This window comes from Manis pentadactyla, chromosome 6 (genome assembly GCF_030020395.1).
Source record: "Manis pentadactyla isolate mManPen7 chromosome 6, mManPen7.hap1, whole genome shotgun sequence".
Lineage (NCBI taxonomy): Eukaryota > Metazoa > Chordata > Mammalia > Pholidota > Manidae > Manis > Manis pentadactyla.
Genome location: NC_080024.1, coordinates 1005989 through 1024691, shown reverse-complemented (window position 1 = coordinate 1024691; position 18703 = coordinate 1005989). Strand labels below are relative to the sequence as shown.

The window sequence follows — 18703 nt, the reverse complement described above, 5'->3', positions numbered from 1 at the left end:
CTGGAACTGGGGTGCCCGGGTGTCCAGCAGAGCAATGCTGTGGCCCGGGCCACCCGAGGCTCCCGGGTCCTCTTGACACACTCACTGGGCGGCAGGGACCAGCCCGAGAACTCGGTCCCCCGCAGGAGGGCCGGTGCTGTGGGAAGGGCTGCCGACGCCTGCACTACCCAGGGAGGCCTCCTCCCAGGTGTGTGGGGTCAGCAAGACAGGCAAGACAGACACTCTCGTCTCACGGACGGATGGACGTCAGTGTGGGTAGGCTGCCCAGACACCCCCGGCAGTGGCAATACCCCGCGTTTGTGAGGCCTGGCTGCGGGCGGCCCATGGGCTATAAGTGATTCCAGGGCAAACGCCAGCCTGGCCTGGTCAGTCTCACCCCACTGTGCCCGGGGCTACTCAGTGAGACGTGAATGCATGCATCAGCATGTGCTCACCGCGTGTGGGTATGTGGTTGTGCACATGTATGTGCGTGTGACCTGGCACATACACAAGGTCTCAAGCTCAAGACACACCACACCAAGTGCACTCGCAGCCAACAGCATGGGGCAGAGGCTCCTGCCCACAGGAAGGAGGCGAGCCCCCAGGGAGCCCTCCCGGCTCACAGCTCCATCGAGGAGCCCTGGCGACCCAGGGCCACGGGCTGCACGCTGCCCAGCACGAGCGGATGGAAACTGGGCTGCCACCCGCAGGACCCCACTGCACCGCACAGGCCACTCACTGGCCAGGGGCAGGTGGGGGCCCTCGGTGAGGGTCCTCACTCCCTCAGCTCCCTTGGCACTCGCTGTTCACAGACACACAAACCAGACTCTAAGCCGCTCCGTGAGCAGGTCCCCGAGAGCACGGGAGGCAGCGTCAGGGGTCAGATGTCCCCAGCACCAGAGGCCGGTGTGGTCAGCAGGGGGCATGGGTGGGTGGCATACATGGGTTCCTCATGGTGACAGAACATTATGCCAGGCATACGGCAGGCAAAGTGGGAGCCAGCTGTCCAATGCCCTTGGGCAGGAGCAGCCCAATCACCTCGGGCCCTCCTGCCCGCCTCTCCATGCCCAGGAATGAACACTCATATGACAAGCAGGTGCACCACGGGAGTCTGGGGCAGGGGAAGGGGCTGACCTCGGGCAGAGGAGGGCATGGGGGCCTGACCTCGGCAGAGGAGGTGGGTGCTGACCCGGGCAGAGGAGGGGGTGGGAGCCTGACCCGGGGCAGAGGAGGGCGTGGGGGGCTGACCCGGGGCAGAGCATGAGAGGGCCCCCTCCACCCCCCTCACCAGGGCCAGCTTGCTCTCCATGCTCCTCCGGTGCTCATAGGAGATGTCACAGGCGATGCACAGGGCACTGCCCAGGCCTCTGGTCAGGTGCAGGTTCGGGTCAGCCCCATGGGACAGAAGCTCCTTCACAATCTGGAACAGATGGCTTGTAAGCACCGCAGGTTGGCCCCTGAGCATGTGGAGAAGCCAGAGCAAGGCCCAGGGGTGGGTGGGGAACGGGTGAGGCAGGGGCAGGCACTCCTGGGCACCAGCAGGGAGCTGCCCACATGCTTCCCGGGTGCACCGAGCTGAGGGCTGGGGCGGGCAGGGGCTGCGGCCCAGAGCCCGTTGGGGGCCTCCTCCCAACTGAGGCTGCACCCTGCCCTCCCCAAGAAGCTCATCCACGTGGGAGAGGGTCCTCCAGGCCCCCAGCAACCGCGAATCCCAGCCTGACCGGGGTGGCACCCTGGAAACGTGGTCAGCAGGCACACATGCTCACCAGGTCGTTCCCACTAGCGATGGACAGGGAGAGTGGGGAGTGGCCACTCCACAGCATGGTGGGGTCCGCCTTGTGAGACAGAAGGAGCCGGACTACGTCCCTGGCACACTGTGGGGAGAAAGGCAAGGGATGGCAGGTTAAAGAGGCTCCCAACACCAGACCTGGGTCATCAGCACAGGTGCCTTAAAACCCACTCGGGCATCTGACTGCTCCTTCCCCCACACCAGCAGCATATGGTACAGAGGGCGTGCTGCACTTGGGGTGCATGAATAGATTGGCAGGGGCTAGCAGTGAGTCTTCTGATACGATGTTTTCTAATCATTTGATAGAAAAGGACAAGTGATACATAAATTGATGTCAAGCTTGTTTGCAAGAGATAGGGGAGACAGGAGCAGGAGGCCATGGAAGCAGGAAGGGCCCTTGACACGTGTGGCCATGAAAGGGGACCACGCCCTCCAGCAGGGCTCAGCAGCCGTATGGTGAGGGGTTCCTGTACCCACCTTGCAGAGACCCAATCCCCAGGGCAGACAGGAGGCAGTGGCTGCCGGGCCAGAAGGATATGGCCCCAGGCTCTGCAAAGATCTCCCCTGTGATCCTGAATCAGGGATGGTGCTGGATGACACAGATGGCTCACTGCTTCCAACACACACATTGGCTCACATGCACACAGACCAACCTGCTAGTGCAAGCTCACACAAAGACGTGTTTGCACAGGTACACATGCATACAGCACACACGTGTGCATGGTTGTGTCTACACCCATCTGTGTACTCACACGTGTGCACATGCACACAGGCATCATGCACGCACTGCACGTGACTCCCACACTCACCCCGTAGTTGTCCTCCCGCTCACAGGCCATGTGCAGAGCCGTCCTGCCCCCCTCATTCGGGGCAGACGTGCACTCAGTGTAGTAGATGCTGGGTGGGCCCGTTTCACCGCTGAGCTTCAGGCTTGAAGGCAGCAGGTCTAGCTGCAGCAGACAGAGGGTCAAGTGCGGCCCTGGAGCCTCTCCCGTCAGTGCCCAGAGACCCACCACCTGCCCAGCCAGACCAGGCCAGAGCCCCTGCAGGGCCAGGCTAAGACAGACACTCCACGGAGCCCCAGGAGCGAGTGCCTTCCTCCCCACCCTGCACGTCAGAAGCACCATCCCAGAGCGTTAACCAACCTCCTCAGGGACAGGTAACACAGAAGGGAAATTTTGAACCAAAAGGGTGACACTGTCCACAGAGACCCCAGGGGCCAAAGTGCCACACCCCACAGCAGCCGGGCAGTGCACCTGATCCCACTTGTACACGTCATCCTGGTCTGCTGCCCTGGCGTCCACGTCGGTGATGGCGTGGAGCAGCAGCTCTGTTATCTGGACACCCTCCTCCCCGGGCAGGGCAGCTGCAATGTGGAGGGGGGTCAGGGACCCCAGCTGCAGAGGAAACGTGGGTGGGAGTGAGGGCGCGGCCCCCAAAGCACAAGGGCCCCGGCAGGACATGCAGGAGAGCGGGGCCCCCCCACGGACACATCCATTCCAGCTCCCAAGGTGCTTCCATCTGCCAGACCACACACAGGGGCACAGGCCCCCGAGGACACCAGCTTCGTTTCAGACCAGCTGTCCCTGCCTTCCTCTAGGTGAAGCCGCTGCCCTCCCCAACAGGCCACTGTCTGGGTGCCAGTGTGTGGATGGCCACACAGCCCCTGATGCCAGGCCCCACCCCAGGCCTGTCCTCCGCCCGACAGCCCTCTGGCCACTGGTTCAGAGTCACCGGAGGACCGTCTCTTGGTGGTGCTCGGTCAGCACCGGCCACACAGAGGTGGGCAGGGGACCCGGGCCCAGAGAAGAGGGAACCCGGTGGGGGGCCTGCAGCAGACCCTGGGTCAAGGAGAGGGAATCACCCTCCACCTCTCCCTCCCCGACCACCAGACAGGGTCCCAGGGGAACAGGAGGGCGCTCTTGGAGAAGGGGTGGCAGGGTGCTCAGGAACTAGGACATCCACGGTGCCCAGGGCTGGCATGCGGAGCGGAGGTGCACGGGGTGGGGTGGGCACTTCTCCTGACACGTGCCTCCTACTGCATATTTGAGTATTTTAATAAAGAAAAACCCACTGGAAAGATGAGTGTGCAAATAACAGGTTGTCAGTCTGGAATCAATGGGCAAGGGAAGGAACAAGTGGTGTCTGCCGAGTGTAAAGGCTGCAACCTCAGCCGGCTTCGAAGACAGTCCCATCAGCAGACCTAGGGAGCTGCTAGGAAATCACCCAGGCCTCCTGCTAACACCCTCTGGTTCCACGGCCCCTCACCTCACACCAGGACATGGACAGAGATCACCTCACACTCAGGACACGGACAGGGAGGCCCGGCCGAGGGGCCTGGCGGGGAGACCCCCACCACCAAGCAGGAGCCAGCCTCACAGAAGCCAAAGCAAGCTTGGCAGCCCTCAGCAGCAGCGCCTTCTCAAGATGACAGAGAGGCAGGCGGCTGCCCGGAGGGCCCGGCTGCACACTAGGGCCCCAGCCCTTGAGCCCCAGCCCGCGCCCACCTCGGCAGGGAGCTCAGTGTCGGCCCTGGCCCCCTCCTGCAGCAGCAACTTCACGCCCTCCACATCTCCGGCCTTCACGGCGAAGAACAGGACCTGCATGGGCACGTGGCACAGGTTGGGGTCCGCGCCGCGGCGCAGCAGGAGCCTGATGGTGAGCCACCGGTTTCTGCGCCTGGAAGAATCAGCATGACATGGTTATGGACAGAGGCAGCTGTCTGGACAGCACCCCGGTCAGGGCTGGGCAGCCTGAGCCCCACCTCTCACAGCCAGGGAAACACCGGGGCCCCACCTCTCCAGGACCTTCAGCTCTGCCCTGGGGCGGGGTGGCCCCCCACTGCTGAACCACGCTGAGCGGGCCAGCCAAGTTCTGTCCCCCTGCGCCCGGCCCTGCTGCAGCCCCAGGTGGTCGCCTGGCTTTGCCGAGAGCCCCTGTGAGGGGCGGTGTGGGGCAGGGACCAGCCTCCCTCTGGGAATGGCTGTGAGGCCACGGCGCAGAGTGTCTAGTATGCACAGGGCAGAGTCGTTCCACACAGCAGACATGCACACACACATGCAAAATACACAGCAGACACGCACGCATGCACACTGGCACACATCTCTTGCATGGAGTACAGAGGCCGCCCCGGTGGAGAAGCCGTGCAGAGCCCTGGGCCTGGAGAGCGTGGGGTAGGGCTGGGATGGCAGCCCCGGGGCAGGGAGGGGAGCAGGCAGGAGCGGGCGGGCGGCCTGTTGACCCCACCGCCTGCACAGAACCGCGGGCAGGCAGGAGGGGGGTGCAGAGGCTGGGTCAGTCTAGAGCAACGGTTCTCAAACGTGCTGCTCTCAGGACCCCTTTCTACTCTTCCAACTCCTAGAGGGTCCTGAAGAGGTTCTGTTTATGTGGGTTCTATCCATCCCCATCTGGTGTAGTACAAATTAAAACTGAGAAAATGCTTAAAATACTAACACATTTAAAAAGTGACAGTAACAAACCCGCTGCGTATTAACATATATAACATCTTTACGAACAGCGCACACGGAGCTGCAGCCCACGGGGCCACCCTAACCCGAGGGAGTCGGGGCACGCGCACGTGTAAAGGGCTGCCTCACTGACGTCTTCCCACGTGACACACTCGTGCTCCGACGTTCCAGTGTCCACCTGAAAGCTGGCATCGCTGGTGACACACACTGTCTGCCACTCTCCTTACAGCAAAAGGCGAGTGACCGCAGTGTGTCGGCTGGTTGCTCTTCCCAGCAGAAGTGGTGGCCCACGCGGAGAACGGCAAATCCCACAGGAGCCGAGCGTCACTGCAGGCGGCCAGCCTACTTGGCTCCCCTCAGACGAGTCCCGGCACCCCTCTCCTCGCCACACAGAACATGAGCAAGCACGGCCTCCGGGGTCAACATTTAATAAGCTAGCGACTTCTGCCCCACATCGAGCGCCTCCTCCAGGGAGGCGTGTTCCCTCCCGCGTGGGCCCAGGTCCCTCGGGAGTTGGCAAGTGACGCCTTCCGATTAGCACGAGAACGGGCTCGGCCTCACACACCACCGAAAGGGCCTGGGAGCACCCAGGGTATGTGGGCCACACTTTGAGAACCACTGGTCTAGACTGTGGGGTGGGGCCGAGGCTGTGGGCAGGATTCCCCCAGCGAGCCGCCGGCTGCCCGCCCTCGGCCACCTACTTGACCGTGGACGGTGCCATCCTCCTCACGGCGCCCCTGTCAGCCTCGAAGGGGGGGCCACGCAGCATGCGGTAGACCCGGGCCCTCTGCTCCAGCAGCGAGCAGGTCGGCTCGATGGGGAAGCCGCACACGCACACGCTCAGCTCCCGCGGCGTCTCGTTGCTGCGCACTGTGCCCTGGTCTGCGCCCCGCAGCCCGTCGGTCAGCCCCTGCCCCGGGTCACTGACGCTGCCCCGGGGAGACGCCAAGTCCCGAGAGGTCAGGGCGCCCTCCGCGCTGCCCGCCCTGGGCCGCAGGCTCGGTCCCCAGGGTCCCCAGCTGCTTTGGGCGGATTCCGGGTCCTCACAAGCCACGGGCTCCACGGCCGCTCCGGGCAGTGAGAAGGAACTGCTTCGAATTCCTGGGGCTTTTGGCGCTGCTTCAGGAAGCATCAGAAAGCATGGCAGTAGGAGAAAGAAGACAGTGGAGTTCTCAACGCCACCCACCTCCTTAAACCACCTAGTCTAGCAAATGCCTCCGAGGCGCTGTGCAGAAACCTGAGCCACACAGCAGCCGCCACCTGCGAGCAGCCTGCCCAGAGCCGGGACGCGCCACACATGTGAGGAGACCAGAAAAAACTGTGAAGTGTCACCAATGATTGTCCCACTGCTGACTCACTGAAGCAATACAGTCGGACACACTTGCTCAAATGAAATATGTCATCAAAATTAACTCCAGCGACCCCACTGCCTTTCCTGCGGCTCTGAGAGCGCCGACCTCACACAGGCGCCTGGCGCTGCCTCCCGCCCCCTCCAAGTGTGCTCTCTGGACCGGCTGCATCAGCAGGACGGCGGGTTCTTGGCCCCCCAGACCCGTGGAGGCAGACGCCCGGGCTGTGCCCCCGCGACCCGTGGCTTTTCCAGGGAGGGGCCGACGGTGAGCAGCCTTGGCTCCGAGGGCCTAGGGGTCCGCCCGACCGCACAGCCGGCACAGCCATGCAAGGCCAGCCGGAGGCGACTCCCCAGACGACGGCCTGGCTGTGCACCAACACAACTTCATGGGCAAGAGCGCAGCAGAAGGGAGAGCCGGTGGGGACGAGCCCTGCTCCGGGTGCTTCTCACGCTGGGGAGCCACTCCCCGCAGGGAGCACGTTGTCCGCAGGGTGGCAGGCAGCCTGCGAGTCCGAGTCCACTGTAGGAAAAGCCCGGCTTATGCAACACACAAAAGACAGAAGCTGGGGGCGAGCAGGGCGGACGGTCAGACTGGCAGCCAGCCGCTCGCGGAGTGCGAGCTTGCTCAACGTGGCCTCGCTTGACTCATGAGAGGGTTGCCAGGACGAACCCAACAGCGTTGGGGGCCTTAGAAACGGGCCGCCTACTGTTTTAGGGGAGGGAGAGGATGGTGTTTGTGGTCATGTCACAAAAGGGAGGGGGAGGCAGGTGGAAAGAGGTACTGAGTCTAAAGTGGCGGGTGTGGGATCTGCTCTGCAGCCACGTGAGGCGGGCAGTGACCAGAGGGGCCCCTGTGCCCCGGCGACAGGCCCCTGCACCGTCATCACACAGCAAAGTTTCCTTTGGTGTATGTGTAATATTTTTCAGATTAAAAGTTTTTTTTATAAAGGAATGATTTTTATAAGAATTTTAAGAATAGAAGAAATAAAGGCTTTCTGGGGCCCCCACTTCCTTCATCAGTAATTGAGTTACTCTGGTCAAATGTTCTCCCACTACAGGGCCCCCAAAGACACCCAGCTGGGCTCCCCACTTGCAGGAGGGGTACGCAGCACCAGCGCCCCCCACTCTGCCCCTCTGTCTCCAGCTCCAGACACCCGCCTGCGCCCCAGACCCCTGGGGCTTGGAGAGGCTGTGGGAACAGGCCCAGCCCCTGCCCCCGAAGCCCCCACGGACGGGGAGACAGACCCAAGTGACGCTCAATCACCGTAGAGCTTGGAAGTTGGTCATTCTTGTAAGTCAGCAGTTTCCGACTGAGAGAGAAGCCATAGCCTCACAAACTAGACATAAATAAATCGGTGCTGCTGGAAAACAATACAGGACAGGGCTGGTTTTCAGGCCACCACCTGTGACCTGCATTTTTGTCGCCATGGATTCGCTGTCACAGAGCAGGAAACAGCCCAGACGAGGTGCCTTCAGAGGCTCAGAGCCCAGAGTGCCACGGAAACGAGAGCAGGCCAGGGCTTCCGGGACCCAGGACCACGGGCAGGCCCGCCCAGGCACCCAGCCGCCAGCTCACAGGGCCCACCCAGGGCAGGCGCAGCTGTGGCCTCCACACTCCCACCCCAATGCTGACCACACCTCACAGAGCCCAGGGCAAGAGGCAGAGGGGCCTGGGTGGGGCAGCTGGCAGCCCCGGGCACTCTTCCCTGGGGTGCAGGATGGGCTTAGCGAAGCCTTTCTCAAGACCGAGATTCAAGTGGCCACAGGAGATGCTTTCAGGCTGGAGCAACTGCCACCCACTCCCCAGCCCCGACAGCCCTCAGCCCCTCCCAGGTCTCTCTTGCTGGACCTCAGTCCCAGCCCTGCAAACCCAAGTGACTGAGTCAGGGCCCAGGACGGCTCTCCTGCAGGAGCTGCCCCAGCTGTGCTCGGGCACACAGGTGCCAGGCTCACCTGTGGTGCCCACGCCCCCTCACCCAGTGCCGAGACGGAGGCACCGCGCTGCCGCAGCTAACGGCTCAAGGCTTCCCCCCTAGGTCGGCACAGTCCGCTGTGGGAGCCAGCAGTCCCACTCCTGGCCACACATCAAAGCAACAAAGGGGGGCCTCACCCTGGAATCCTGAGGCCTTCCCCCCATTGCATCCCCTTTCCTGAGGCCCACAGGAGGAGCCCCTAAGGGACACAGGACCCTCGGCATCAAAGAGATGAGCTCAGGACGCCTGAGCAGGCTCTGTCCCTGCCACCCACTTTCCTGTCATTCACCCCACTGAGCCGGAGCCACACGAGGGGGACAGATGGGAGGAGAGATGGACGGACAGGGTCCTGGCGGGGGGATACTGACCCAGCCACGGGCGCTGGGCCGACCTGGGACTCGGCTGCTGTCCTCTCGGCAATGTTGGGCTTGAAGGACCTGGCCGGGTAGTGGAGGAGGAAGGACATGCTGAGAGGCGTGAGGCCCTCGTCCGAGCACTTGTTCACGTCGGCCCCGCTGTCCAGCAGGAGGCTGATGATGTCAGTGTGACCGTGCACCTGGAGGGAGAGGGCCAGCCTCGCGAGGACATGCCCAACGCTGCGTGGGACCCAGCTCCCCCAGCAAGGCTCCACGCCAGGGGCAGCAGACGCAGCTCTCGCCCGGCGTGAGAAGAGCCCGTCCACCTGACCCTCACATCGCCCAGGGGCTGGCAGCACAGCTCTGCATGGAGTGGGGGGGTGCCCAACCAGCAAGCGGGCCACAGCAGGACCCTAAAGCCCACGCAAGCACCCCGGCGGGCAGGGGGGGGCTCACAGTGGCCGCGGCGAGCACGGTGTAGCCCTTGGCGTCGGCCACATCGGGGCTGGCAAGGTTCTCCCTGAGGACCCCATGAATCCAGTCACAAGCCCCTTCTTCGGCCCTCAGGATCATCTCCTGGGACAGCCGCTCCTTGGGCCCGCAGCGTGCGAAGCTGCTCCGGTTCCCCGCCAGGATGGCGCCCATGTTCCAGTCGTTGTGAGCCTTCTTGTTCCTGCAACGCAGTGGGCTTGTGGCACGAGACTGGCTCCGGACCCCCAACACCCACCACCGAGGGCCGCCCAGGCCTGCCTTCCCTCCCCTCCAGGGTCCTGGCCCCTGCACTGCTCCAGGACCCCTGCCTCCCCTTCCCAGCCCTCCCTGGACACCCTGCATGCGGGCCAGCCCCAGGGACACAGCAGTGGTGGGACACGCTGCCCGCCGACGAACATGCTCAGGCTGAGTGTCTGCCCCGGCAGGAATGGTTGTGAATCTCTGATTCATCGGGTCCCTCCATGGGTGCTGGGAAAGGGGCTCTCCCAGGAGGGGCCCCGGGTGGGGAGGATGCCCAGCACGGACCTGGGTCTGACACACACCGCCAAGCACCCCCATCCCGCCTCTGCTCATTCACTTTTCTATTTGAGTAGAGAACATGCAAATCCCATGACCCATTCACCACACACACTGAAGCCTCCTGTGTACACACAGCCTCCTTTACAGTCAAGGAACTGTGGGTTAATGCAGCTCCCATACCCAAGAGTCTTCAGTGATTATAGGTTCAGCTGATGTTCGCATGATGGATGGATGGATGGATGGGTGGGTGCGTGGGTGGGTGGGTGGATGGGTGCCTAAGTTGCCACTTGCGCTCACAAACATATCCTAAAACAGTGTAGTTTTACTAAGTACAAAGTTTAAGAAAGGGATTTAAATAGTCTTGAAATTTTTAACTTAAAAAATCAGTTTTCATCAGGCAGGCACTATCTGTCCCATGGCTGGGGTGGGGGGTGGTCTTTGGAGGCCAAGACAGAGCAGCTTCCTGGGGTCCCAGCCATCCTTGGAGAGGCCCCCTGCCCAGCCAGCCCCGGCCCAGCCCTGCCGTGCTCTCACCCCTCCCATGCCCCTTCACCCGGGGGGAACACCAGCCAGTGACTCAGGGGCAGTCGTGCATGTTGACCCTGACAAATGACCCTGGAAGCGCTCTGCTCGGGGCGGGGCCTTCAGGACCCCAGCGTGGGGGTGGGGGTGGGCCTGCCTGGGGAGCGACAGGGGCCTCCAGACACTGGGAGGACGGGAAAGATGGGGCTGATCACCTGAACTTGTAAGTTTGCTTCTGGATTCTGACCATCAGAGGGGTCTCATTCTGGATGAGCCAGGGCTGTCCGTCTTCAGCCAAGGGAGGGGTGTCATCGAGGAAGACCCGGGCGTCCAGGTCTTCGCAGAAAGAGCGGGTCATGGGTAGGTGGCTGCTGTCGGTTGAGTAAATGTACATTTCTGGAGGCAGAGTTACGTCATCATTCAGAAGAAACTGCTTATAGTCATAGAAAAAGGGGTCCTGTTCTTCATGCAGGGCCCACTCCATCTTTTCCTCATCTGAGAGACTGATTCTAGCCGGGCAGCGCGTGAGGAAGCCTGAGAACTCAGGGAAGTTGCTCATGGAGAAGCTGCCAGGCACCTCCGTGCACAGCTTGATGAGATGCTCCCGGAACCACAGCCCAACATCCTGGCTGCCATCAGGGTAAGTCTCGATGCCTGGCCCAAACCGCCTGTCTGCCTTGTACAACCCCTACAAGGCAAAAGAGGTGAGCCAGCTGGAGGCTGGGGGCTGTGTGACCAGCTCCTTAGAATCAAAGGAAGAAGTAGTTCCTAAGAAATGTACTCATCCATTCAACAAATACTAACGGAGGCTGGTATGTACCAGGCACAGGGGCCAAAGCAAGTGTGCAAACGTGGAATGCATCAGCGAAAAAGGACACTATGGGCCTGGGGTGGTTGGGGGCAGGCTTTCTGCAAAGGTGGGGTTGTGACCAGAGGCCTCAAGGTGGCTGTATGTTGGGGATACACGTGTGGGCTCATTTCAGAGAACCCCTGAAACACTGTGGGCCCACCCCAAGTATCCCAGCATCTGGTGGGGTGGAGGCACCCGCCACTAGGTCAGACTGACCCCAGCAGGTGTGGACTAAGGAGTTGGGGTGGGGGAGGAGGGAGGAGGTGGAGGAAGGAGATGGGGGCGCAGACCCTGGATTCCCAGGACCTCAGCAGGCTGCAGCCATTCCCAGCCTTTCTGGAAGCTTCCGCTAGTGGAGGATGTGTGGCGAGAGGAGAGCCCAGAGCACCTCAGGAGAATCACTGGGCATGAGTGCAGCCCAGCAGGGGAACCCGGGGGCGAGAGTGCGGCCAGGTCCAGCTTCCCGGGGACTAACGCTTCCGTTAGTCGGGGGGCTGCTGCTGTTCCTCCCAGGACGCGTCTTGAGGGCGGTGGAGCGATGCTGACAGACACCAGCAGGGAGCAGGCAGCAAAGCTCTTAATGAAGAGTGAGGGAGTAAAAGGAAAAAGACGCCTGCTGATCAGGAGGGGCTGCAGGAGAGGATACCCCTGGGGCTGCACTATCTAGGGTTTTATAAGAACAAAAAGGAGGTTTACATCACCGGACGGGGCTTGTTGCTAGGGCTAGGCTGGATTTTCCAGGGGTCCAGGAGGGGGCTCTTTGTTCACTGCGTCACTGCGAAGCCTGGACCCTAGGTCCCCCCTGACTGCTCCTTACCAGGGCCTTGAGCTCTACCTGCCTCCATCTCATGAACCCTGCTTGTCAGAAGGACACCTGCAGGTCACTGGGAGGGTGGAGCCTGAAACAGGGGGGACGTTCAGGCTTCTCCCTGGCGCTGTGCCCCAGCTGTGGACCTGGATGTGGCCCCTATCTCAGAGTCCTCTGTCCTTCAACACACCTGTCTGAGCATCTCTGGCTGCAAGCCCACAGATATAAGGCTTTGTGGTGCACAGCACCCCCCACCAAAGGCTTACAGTCTAGAACAGGAGGCAGAAAATGAAAAGGACAGGTAAGATGAACCAAGGGAGGCTTCACTGTACAAAGGAGCTGGGATTGGAGCTGCAGGAGTGCTTCTGGAAGAATCATCAGAATGGCGACAGGGCGTGCTGTGCCGTCAGTCTGTGGAAGCAGTTCAGTGGGCATCACAAGTGCCTGCAGGAAGGTCTGGAGTGTCACTGAGGAGCCGTGAGCTCTGGTGGCTGAGTAAGTAAAGGAGGTGCAGGCAATGGGAAAAGCCCTGCTTCAGATCTGTGGGAGCCCAGGCTGTTCATGCCCCTGACCCGGGAGCTCTCCTCCCAGGAATCTCTCATCAAACAATCCCAAAGTCATCAAAGCCTTAGTCAGAAGGATGCTCACAGCTGTGTGTGTGACAGTAAACCCTAGTGACAGCCCCAGAGCCTGCAGGAGGGTATGGCTGCAGGATACAACATCCCACAGGCTTAAAAAATCCCATCCTTGATATGCATTTACTTTTTGACCAAACAATCCCACTTCTAGGAATGCACCCCAAAGATCACCAGCAAAAGCGTGCATGACGAAGAATGGAAAGCAGTCCCACACTAACAGTCATTCCCAACCAGTCGGGAGGTGGGGGCCATTTCAGGATGACAGGAAGCCGCAGAGAAAGCATGCAGAGCATGCATCCTTCTGCCCAGGGTGGGAGGAAGATGCGTGCGTGTTTGCTCATGGTTTGTAAATGCAGAGATAAAGCCATAGAAACGGACCGCTACCAATATGGGAGGATCCCAGACGCAAGAGAGAGGGTGGAAACTGGGCTCCTGTAAGTGGGCCTTGTTGGCCAGAGTTGATTCAGAAAAATACCGTTTTTTTACATAATTATAAAACAAAATTAAAGCAAGATTTTAAAAACAGAATCCTGAAAAATGAAAGCATAATAAGGCAAGTGACTGTAGCTCTATATCCAGGGTTGGACTAGGGCACAGAGAGGAATTATTTCCCCTGATCTGATTCCACGTCCCTGGTGGGCTGAGCCAAGGAAGCTTGAACCGTGTCGTCGCTGTGACACCGGTAATAGTTCTGTGCTGTTGTTCTGAAGCCTTTATACATGTTTGATGAGGTAACACAAATAAGAAATTTTGTTAATGGTTAAAACCAACATTTTTAGGACTAAGGGAAAAGATATGTAAATACAACATCATAGCTGTTGAGTAAGAACCCTGTACTCCCTAAATTGGAACTGGAAATATCATTATGAACTGATGCAATCTTTTCTCATGTTAAAAAAAGCAAAATGTATTTTCTGGATCTGCAACTGAAAAGGCCTAAAATGACAACTGCCCAGTGCAGTCCTCTGCACCCAAACTGTGGTTCCTAAATCTCACATCCGCTAAAGGAGCCCATGGGCCAGGGCCCAGGGAGGGAAGTGCAGGGATGCACCTGGAACACCTGTCCAAGCGGAGTGAGAAAACTGCCAGGACCCACTGGAGTCAGGACGCAATCCCAAGAGCTCAACTGACATGCCCCCTTGACCAACGGGGCGCCACAAGGCATGACCACGATGACCGGAACACACCAGTCTTAAAATCCATGAGTGTATAGACACAGAAAAGCTAGCCTCTACTGCCCACCATCGAAGGCATTAGGAAATCAGGTTAGTGTTCTGCAAACTCGTAAAGGAAGGTAAATGATCAAGTGTTAGCGTGCCTTCCCACGCTACCTCAAAGGAACCAAATCGTGGATGAAGGGCTTTTTAAATAAAAGAAACCTAGTTAAAAAATGAAGGAGGCATAATAGAAGGCCACTGTCCTGCACCCTCTAATGAGGTGAGAGCGCTAGACAATAACCACTCATATTTTCTAAAACCACCAGCAGAAAGAGGGATGGGGTCATTGTACAGACAGAACGAGGCTCTCACGAGCACCCACTGGCCGCTCCTGCCATCACTCCAGACAAACAGATGTGCGACTCAACGTGACTTCTGACAAAGATGCAAGGGCCAGGCAGTGGAGACACGGTGGGGTCTTCAGCCAAGGGCCCAGAACAGCCAGTATCCACACATGAAGAGGACCCTGCTCCAGCTGACACACAAAAATTAACTCAGAATGGATCACAGCCCTGAAGGTGGGCATGAAAACCATACAACATGGGAGAAACACAGAGGAAATCTTCGTCACTTTGGGTTAAGCAAAGATTTCTTATCTAGGACACAAAACAAGAAGTAGGAAAGAAAAATGATGTTGAATCTCATCACATCTCAAAATCTGCTTGATGAGAGACACTGTTAAGAAATGAAGAGGCAAGCCACCACTGAGAGAAAGTATTTGCCAGTCACGTACTGTTGGGGATCCAGAGAGATAACTTGGTGACTCTATATGATCACAAACCACCAAGTTAAAAACTGAGTGGGACATTAATGCCGGACCCCGGGGATGGCCATTCCACCACGGAAGAGGCGCAGATGCGAATGAAGGACCCAAAGACAGTGTGCCACGCGCGGCCAGCAGGTCGGCAGATCCAGGCCACAACGAGGCACCATGATGGACCCGTAGGGACAGCTGCACGTTTTTAAAAAACTGACACCACCAAGTACTGACAAAGATGTGGGGCATCTGGCACTTTTGTATTTGATGGTTGAAATGGAAAACAGCACAGCCACATTGAAAAACCATTTGGCGGTTCCTTATAAATTTACCATACACTTAACATATGACCAGCAACACCACTTGTAGATATTTATATCTAAGGGAAAATAAGGACACATGTGCATGTGAAGATTCACAATCAGATGTTCCCAGCAGCTTTTTCATAGTAATCAAAAACCAGAAAGAAATCAATAAAAAATTTGCATTTCACAGTGGAATATTGCCCCATAGGAAAAGGAAATGAAGCACTGAAACATGTAAAAACATGTATGACTCTCAAAGGAATCATGCCTTCAGCCAAAGAAATCAAACAGTAAACATGACACACTGTATGATCCCATTTATATGAAATTACAGGAAAGGAGAAACTACAGTGATAGGAATAGATGAGCAGTTGTTAAGGGTTGGGGGGGACTGACTCTGGGAGCAGCAGGGAATTTGGGAGGATGATGTTTACACACACACACACACACACACACACACACAGCCACATGACATGGCACACACACTTACAAAACACATGTGCACATATCACACGTGTGCACATTCACACAATGCACCCCAAAACCCATATGTATGTGAGTGCATATATACATATATATGTGTATATATACATGTTTATAGCAGCTTTATTCATAATCTCCATAAACTAGAAGCAACCCAAATATCTGTCTGCTGGGCAGCGGATAAGCCATGGTATAGAAAATGCCTCAGCTGTGAAAACGAAGAAGTTCATGGTCCGCACCACACAGATGATCTCAAATGCGCTTTGCTAAGTGAAAGACACCAGACTTGTAAGTCTATATATTGTGCCATTTCATTAATATGATATTCAGGCCAAGGCAAAATTATACGCAAGGGACTGGCCAAGAGCTGGGGTCAGGAGAGGCCTGTTACAGGGGGCGCAGGGCAGGATTTGGGGGCAGGGAGCTGTTCTGTACAGTGATGGCAGTCACACAGCCCTCTGCTTGTCAAGACTTTCGGAGCTGTATGCTCAAGTGGCAGGAGGGTTACTGAAATTTGCACTGATGAGATAAAGGGGGAAAAGGTATTTGTATATGCAAAACCAGGAAGGTTCCTCAGAACAAAAGGCAAGTTTCAAAAAAGTACATGCACATGACGAGTTTATAGTAACAAAGCTAATATTTGCAGTGCATATTTTCTTTAAACAAGGGATGTCCAATAACTCGCTAAATTCCCACCCTACTCTGGGAAACGGGGTAGTGAAGAGACTTTCACCACCTTCTCATCCTCTGGTGCCCTCTTTCCATGGACCCCATTACTGGTACTATTATAATCATTAAAAATAAGACAGCTCCTTCTTGTTAAATAAATAAGCTTCCCCAGAACCTAAACGTCTTTCTGTCCAGCGGCCTGAGCGCACAGGGGCCCCTCACCTGAAAGAGGCTTGTCTTTAGGTACAGGGTGCCGTAGCCTTCTCGGCAGCTGAGGTAAAACATGCCCGTGAAACTGGAGCCATCTGGCCACGCATAGGTGCCCAGGCCATGGCAGTGATCCCGGTAAAACTGCCCGCGGTAGGACTGTGGGCAGAGAGCACAGTAACATATCCCACCTGAGAGCTGCTCCTCACCTCTTCCAGGAAGCCCTCCAAGGTGAGCCAGTATGCAGGGAAGGGGGGCCTGGGGACTGGGGGCTGCTTCAGGCCTCACAGGGTGCCTCCATGTTGGGGTGGCTGATGTGACTATTAGAGGCGGCCACTCCATCTCGCAGAGTGAGTGCCAGGCGGCCAGCCCTCAGTGGCCACGCTCCCTCCTGCCCCGGCTCCGGTGGAGGCGTGGGAGGCGCCATGACACCCAGACACCTTGAGTCAGCACAGGAAGGGCTGTGACCCGATCAGTGCCCCTGGGCTTGGGCCTGGGCCTGCCTCCCTCAGAAGCCCTGCGCAGGCCCCGCTCCCACCTCGCCCAGCTGCTGCTCAGACTTACAGGCAGCAGGCGGGTCCAGGGAGGCCTTGGGGCGACCCGTGCAACCCTGGGGACAGGCTGGGCCTGGATGGGAACATGGGTGTGGCTTTGATTCAAAACTCCTCCATCCTGAGGCCATGGACAGGGAACTCTGCCTGTGCTCCTGTCCCGAGCCCCGCAGACACCAGGGGCTGGCCTGACAGAGGCTGCCCCTCCACTGGGGCCCCCGGAGGGAAAGTCACACCACGTCCATCCCAAGCACTTCCCTATTGCTAGGCTTGACTTCCATGTGTGTCAGACAGCAGCCTTCCACCAGGAGGCTGGGGCAGGCCCTCCGCTGACCACCCGCGCCCACAGACCACAGGTGTAGTCAGCTCAGCACAGGCGTAGGCCCCCGCCACCCCGGCCTCTGTCCTGGCCGCGGGGCACACTCCAGGCAGGGACTGGACGGGGGACGGTGTAGGGGGAGCAGTGCTCTGCCAGCAGCGGCACCTGCCCCCCTGCCCACCATCGCCCAGGCTCCGCCCCAAGGCCCCTGCTGGCCCCTCACCCGGCTCTCCTCTGGCAAGCTCACCCTGCCTAAACCGCACACCCAGCCTTGGCCTCTCCAGTGAGTCCTGGCCCCAGCTAACCCCTGCCCCAGAGTCTGTGGAATGCAGTGCCCTAATGGGGCACCTGCTTGACTCACACAGCACCCACGCTGGGGAAATCCGCCCCCACAAAGAGCAGGCGCCACAGCTATCGGTATCTGCCTCCACCCTGCCCCAGGCCGCAGCTGCCCGGACAGAGAACATCCGACCAAAACTGGGCCAATGACACTCTCATGCAACTTTGGAATTGGGGCTGAGAGACCCTAATTCCATCGAGGCTGTTTCTTGAACTTTGGAGACTAAGCCAGGATGTGAGGGGCTGGGCGAAGTACCCCAGCCTTGGGCACCAAAATAAAAACACCAGGGCCCCAGGGAGAAGAGAGGAGCAGAGCTGAGGCCTCACATGGCACCTCCCAGAGGCCTCTGGTGCCAGGCGCCTTCCTGCCATGCATTTTTACAACCCTACATACCCCCTACATTGCCTCACAGTCTATCATTTGCAAGCAAAAGCTGCACCCAAGTCAGCTGAGCCACGGTGGCAAAGAGCAGACCCCACCTGGTGCAGGGAGCCTCTGGCTGGCACAGGCCAATCACCGGGAAGGCCCTCGGGGAGTGGGCCCTGGAGGCAGCTTACCTCGCCAGTCGGCCAGGAGAACTCGCCGTATCCCAGCTTTGTGTCCAGCCCGAACTCCCCTTGGTAGACACAGCCGTCCCGCCACTCCTGCACACCGTGGACAGGCTGCACACAGGCCCCCTGCAGGTCCTGCACCCTGAGGGGGCCCTTGGGCTCCTCCTCCTCCCCCAGGGCCTCTGGGCCACCCCTGGGAAGAAGAAGGCCAATGCTGAAGAGCCAGCCCTGCACACCATCGCATATGGGCCTCCCGACAACCCCGAGGCACATGCTCCAGATATCCTCATTCTCGAGGGAGGGAAACTGAAGCCCAGAGGGTGCAGCCATGGCCCAGGCCCACACAGGAAGCAGAAGCACAGTAAGTGGGCGACCCCATGTCTCACAAGGGCAAAAGGCTGCCAGCGCCCGGGAGGCAGGACCCAGTAGCCCTCTCTGGCCCAGGGCTGGCCCCGCTCCCTGGAACCCGACAGTCGCCCCACTCCAGCTGTTTGCTGGGAAGCCTTGTCCCCTCCACCAGCCCAGAGTGCCCAGCAGGGTCTTCTTAGACACAGCAGCAC

At 58.8% G+C, this 18703-nt stretch overlaps 1 protein-coding gene across 4 annotated transcripts in view; it reads right to left on the bottom strand.

Annotated features, from left to right (window-relative positions):
• ANKMY1 (ankyrin repeat and MYND domain containing 1) overlaps nucleotides 1–18703 on the bottom strand; it is a 35472-nt gene that overhangs the window by 14207 nt on the left and 2562 nt on the right. For 2 of the 4 annotated variants that reach the window (XM_057503358.1, XM_057503357.1), the window contains exons 2-11: nucleotides 18150–18336; nucleotides 16398–16541; nucleotides 10664–11136; nucleotides 9372–9588; nucleotides 8928–9115; nucleotides 4276–4447; nucleotides 2914–3165; nucleotides 2578–2718; nucleotides 1746–1853; nucleotides 1268–1399 (exon numbers count right to left, since the gene is read on the bottom strand). In XM_057503358.1, coding sequence (XP_057359341.1) covers nucleotides 1268–1399; nucleotides 1746–1853; nucleotides 2578–2718; nucleotides 2914–3165; nucleotides 4276–4447; nucleotides 8928–9115; nucleotides 9372–9588; nucleotides 10664–11136; nucleotides 16398–16460 — 1746 coding nt within the window. In that variant the 5' untranslated portion in view covers nucleotides 16461–16541; nucleotides 18150–18336. The remainder of the gene's footprint in view (nucleotides 1–1267; nucleotides 1400–1745; nucleotides 1854–2577; nucleotides 2719–2913; nucleotides 3166–4275; nucleotides 4448–8927; nucleotides 9116–9371; nucleotides 9589–10663; nucleotides 11137–16397; nucleotides 16542–18149; nucleotides 18337–18703) is intronic. The other 2 variants (XM_057503359.1, XM_057503360.1) reach the window with 2 other exon arrangements.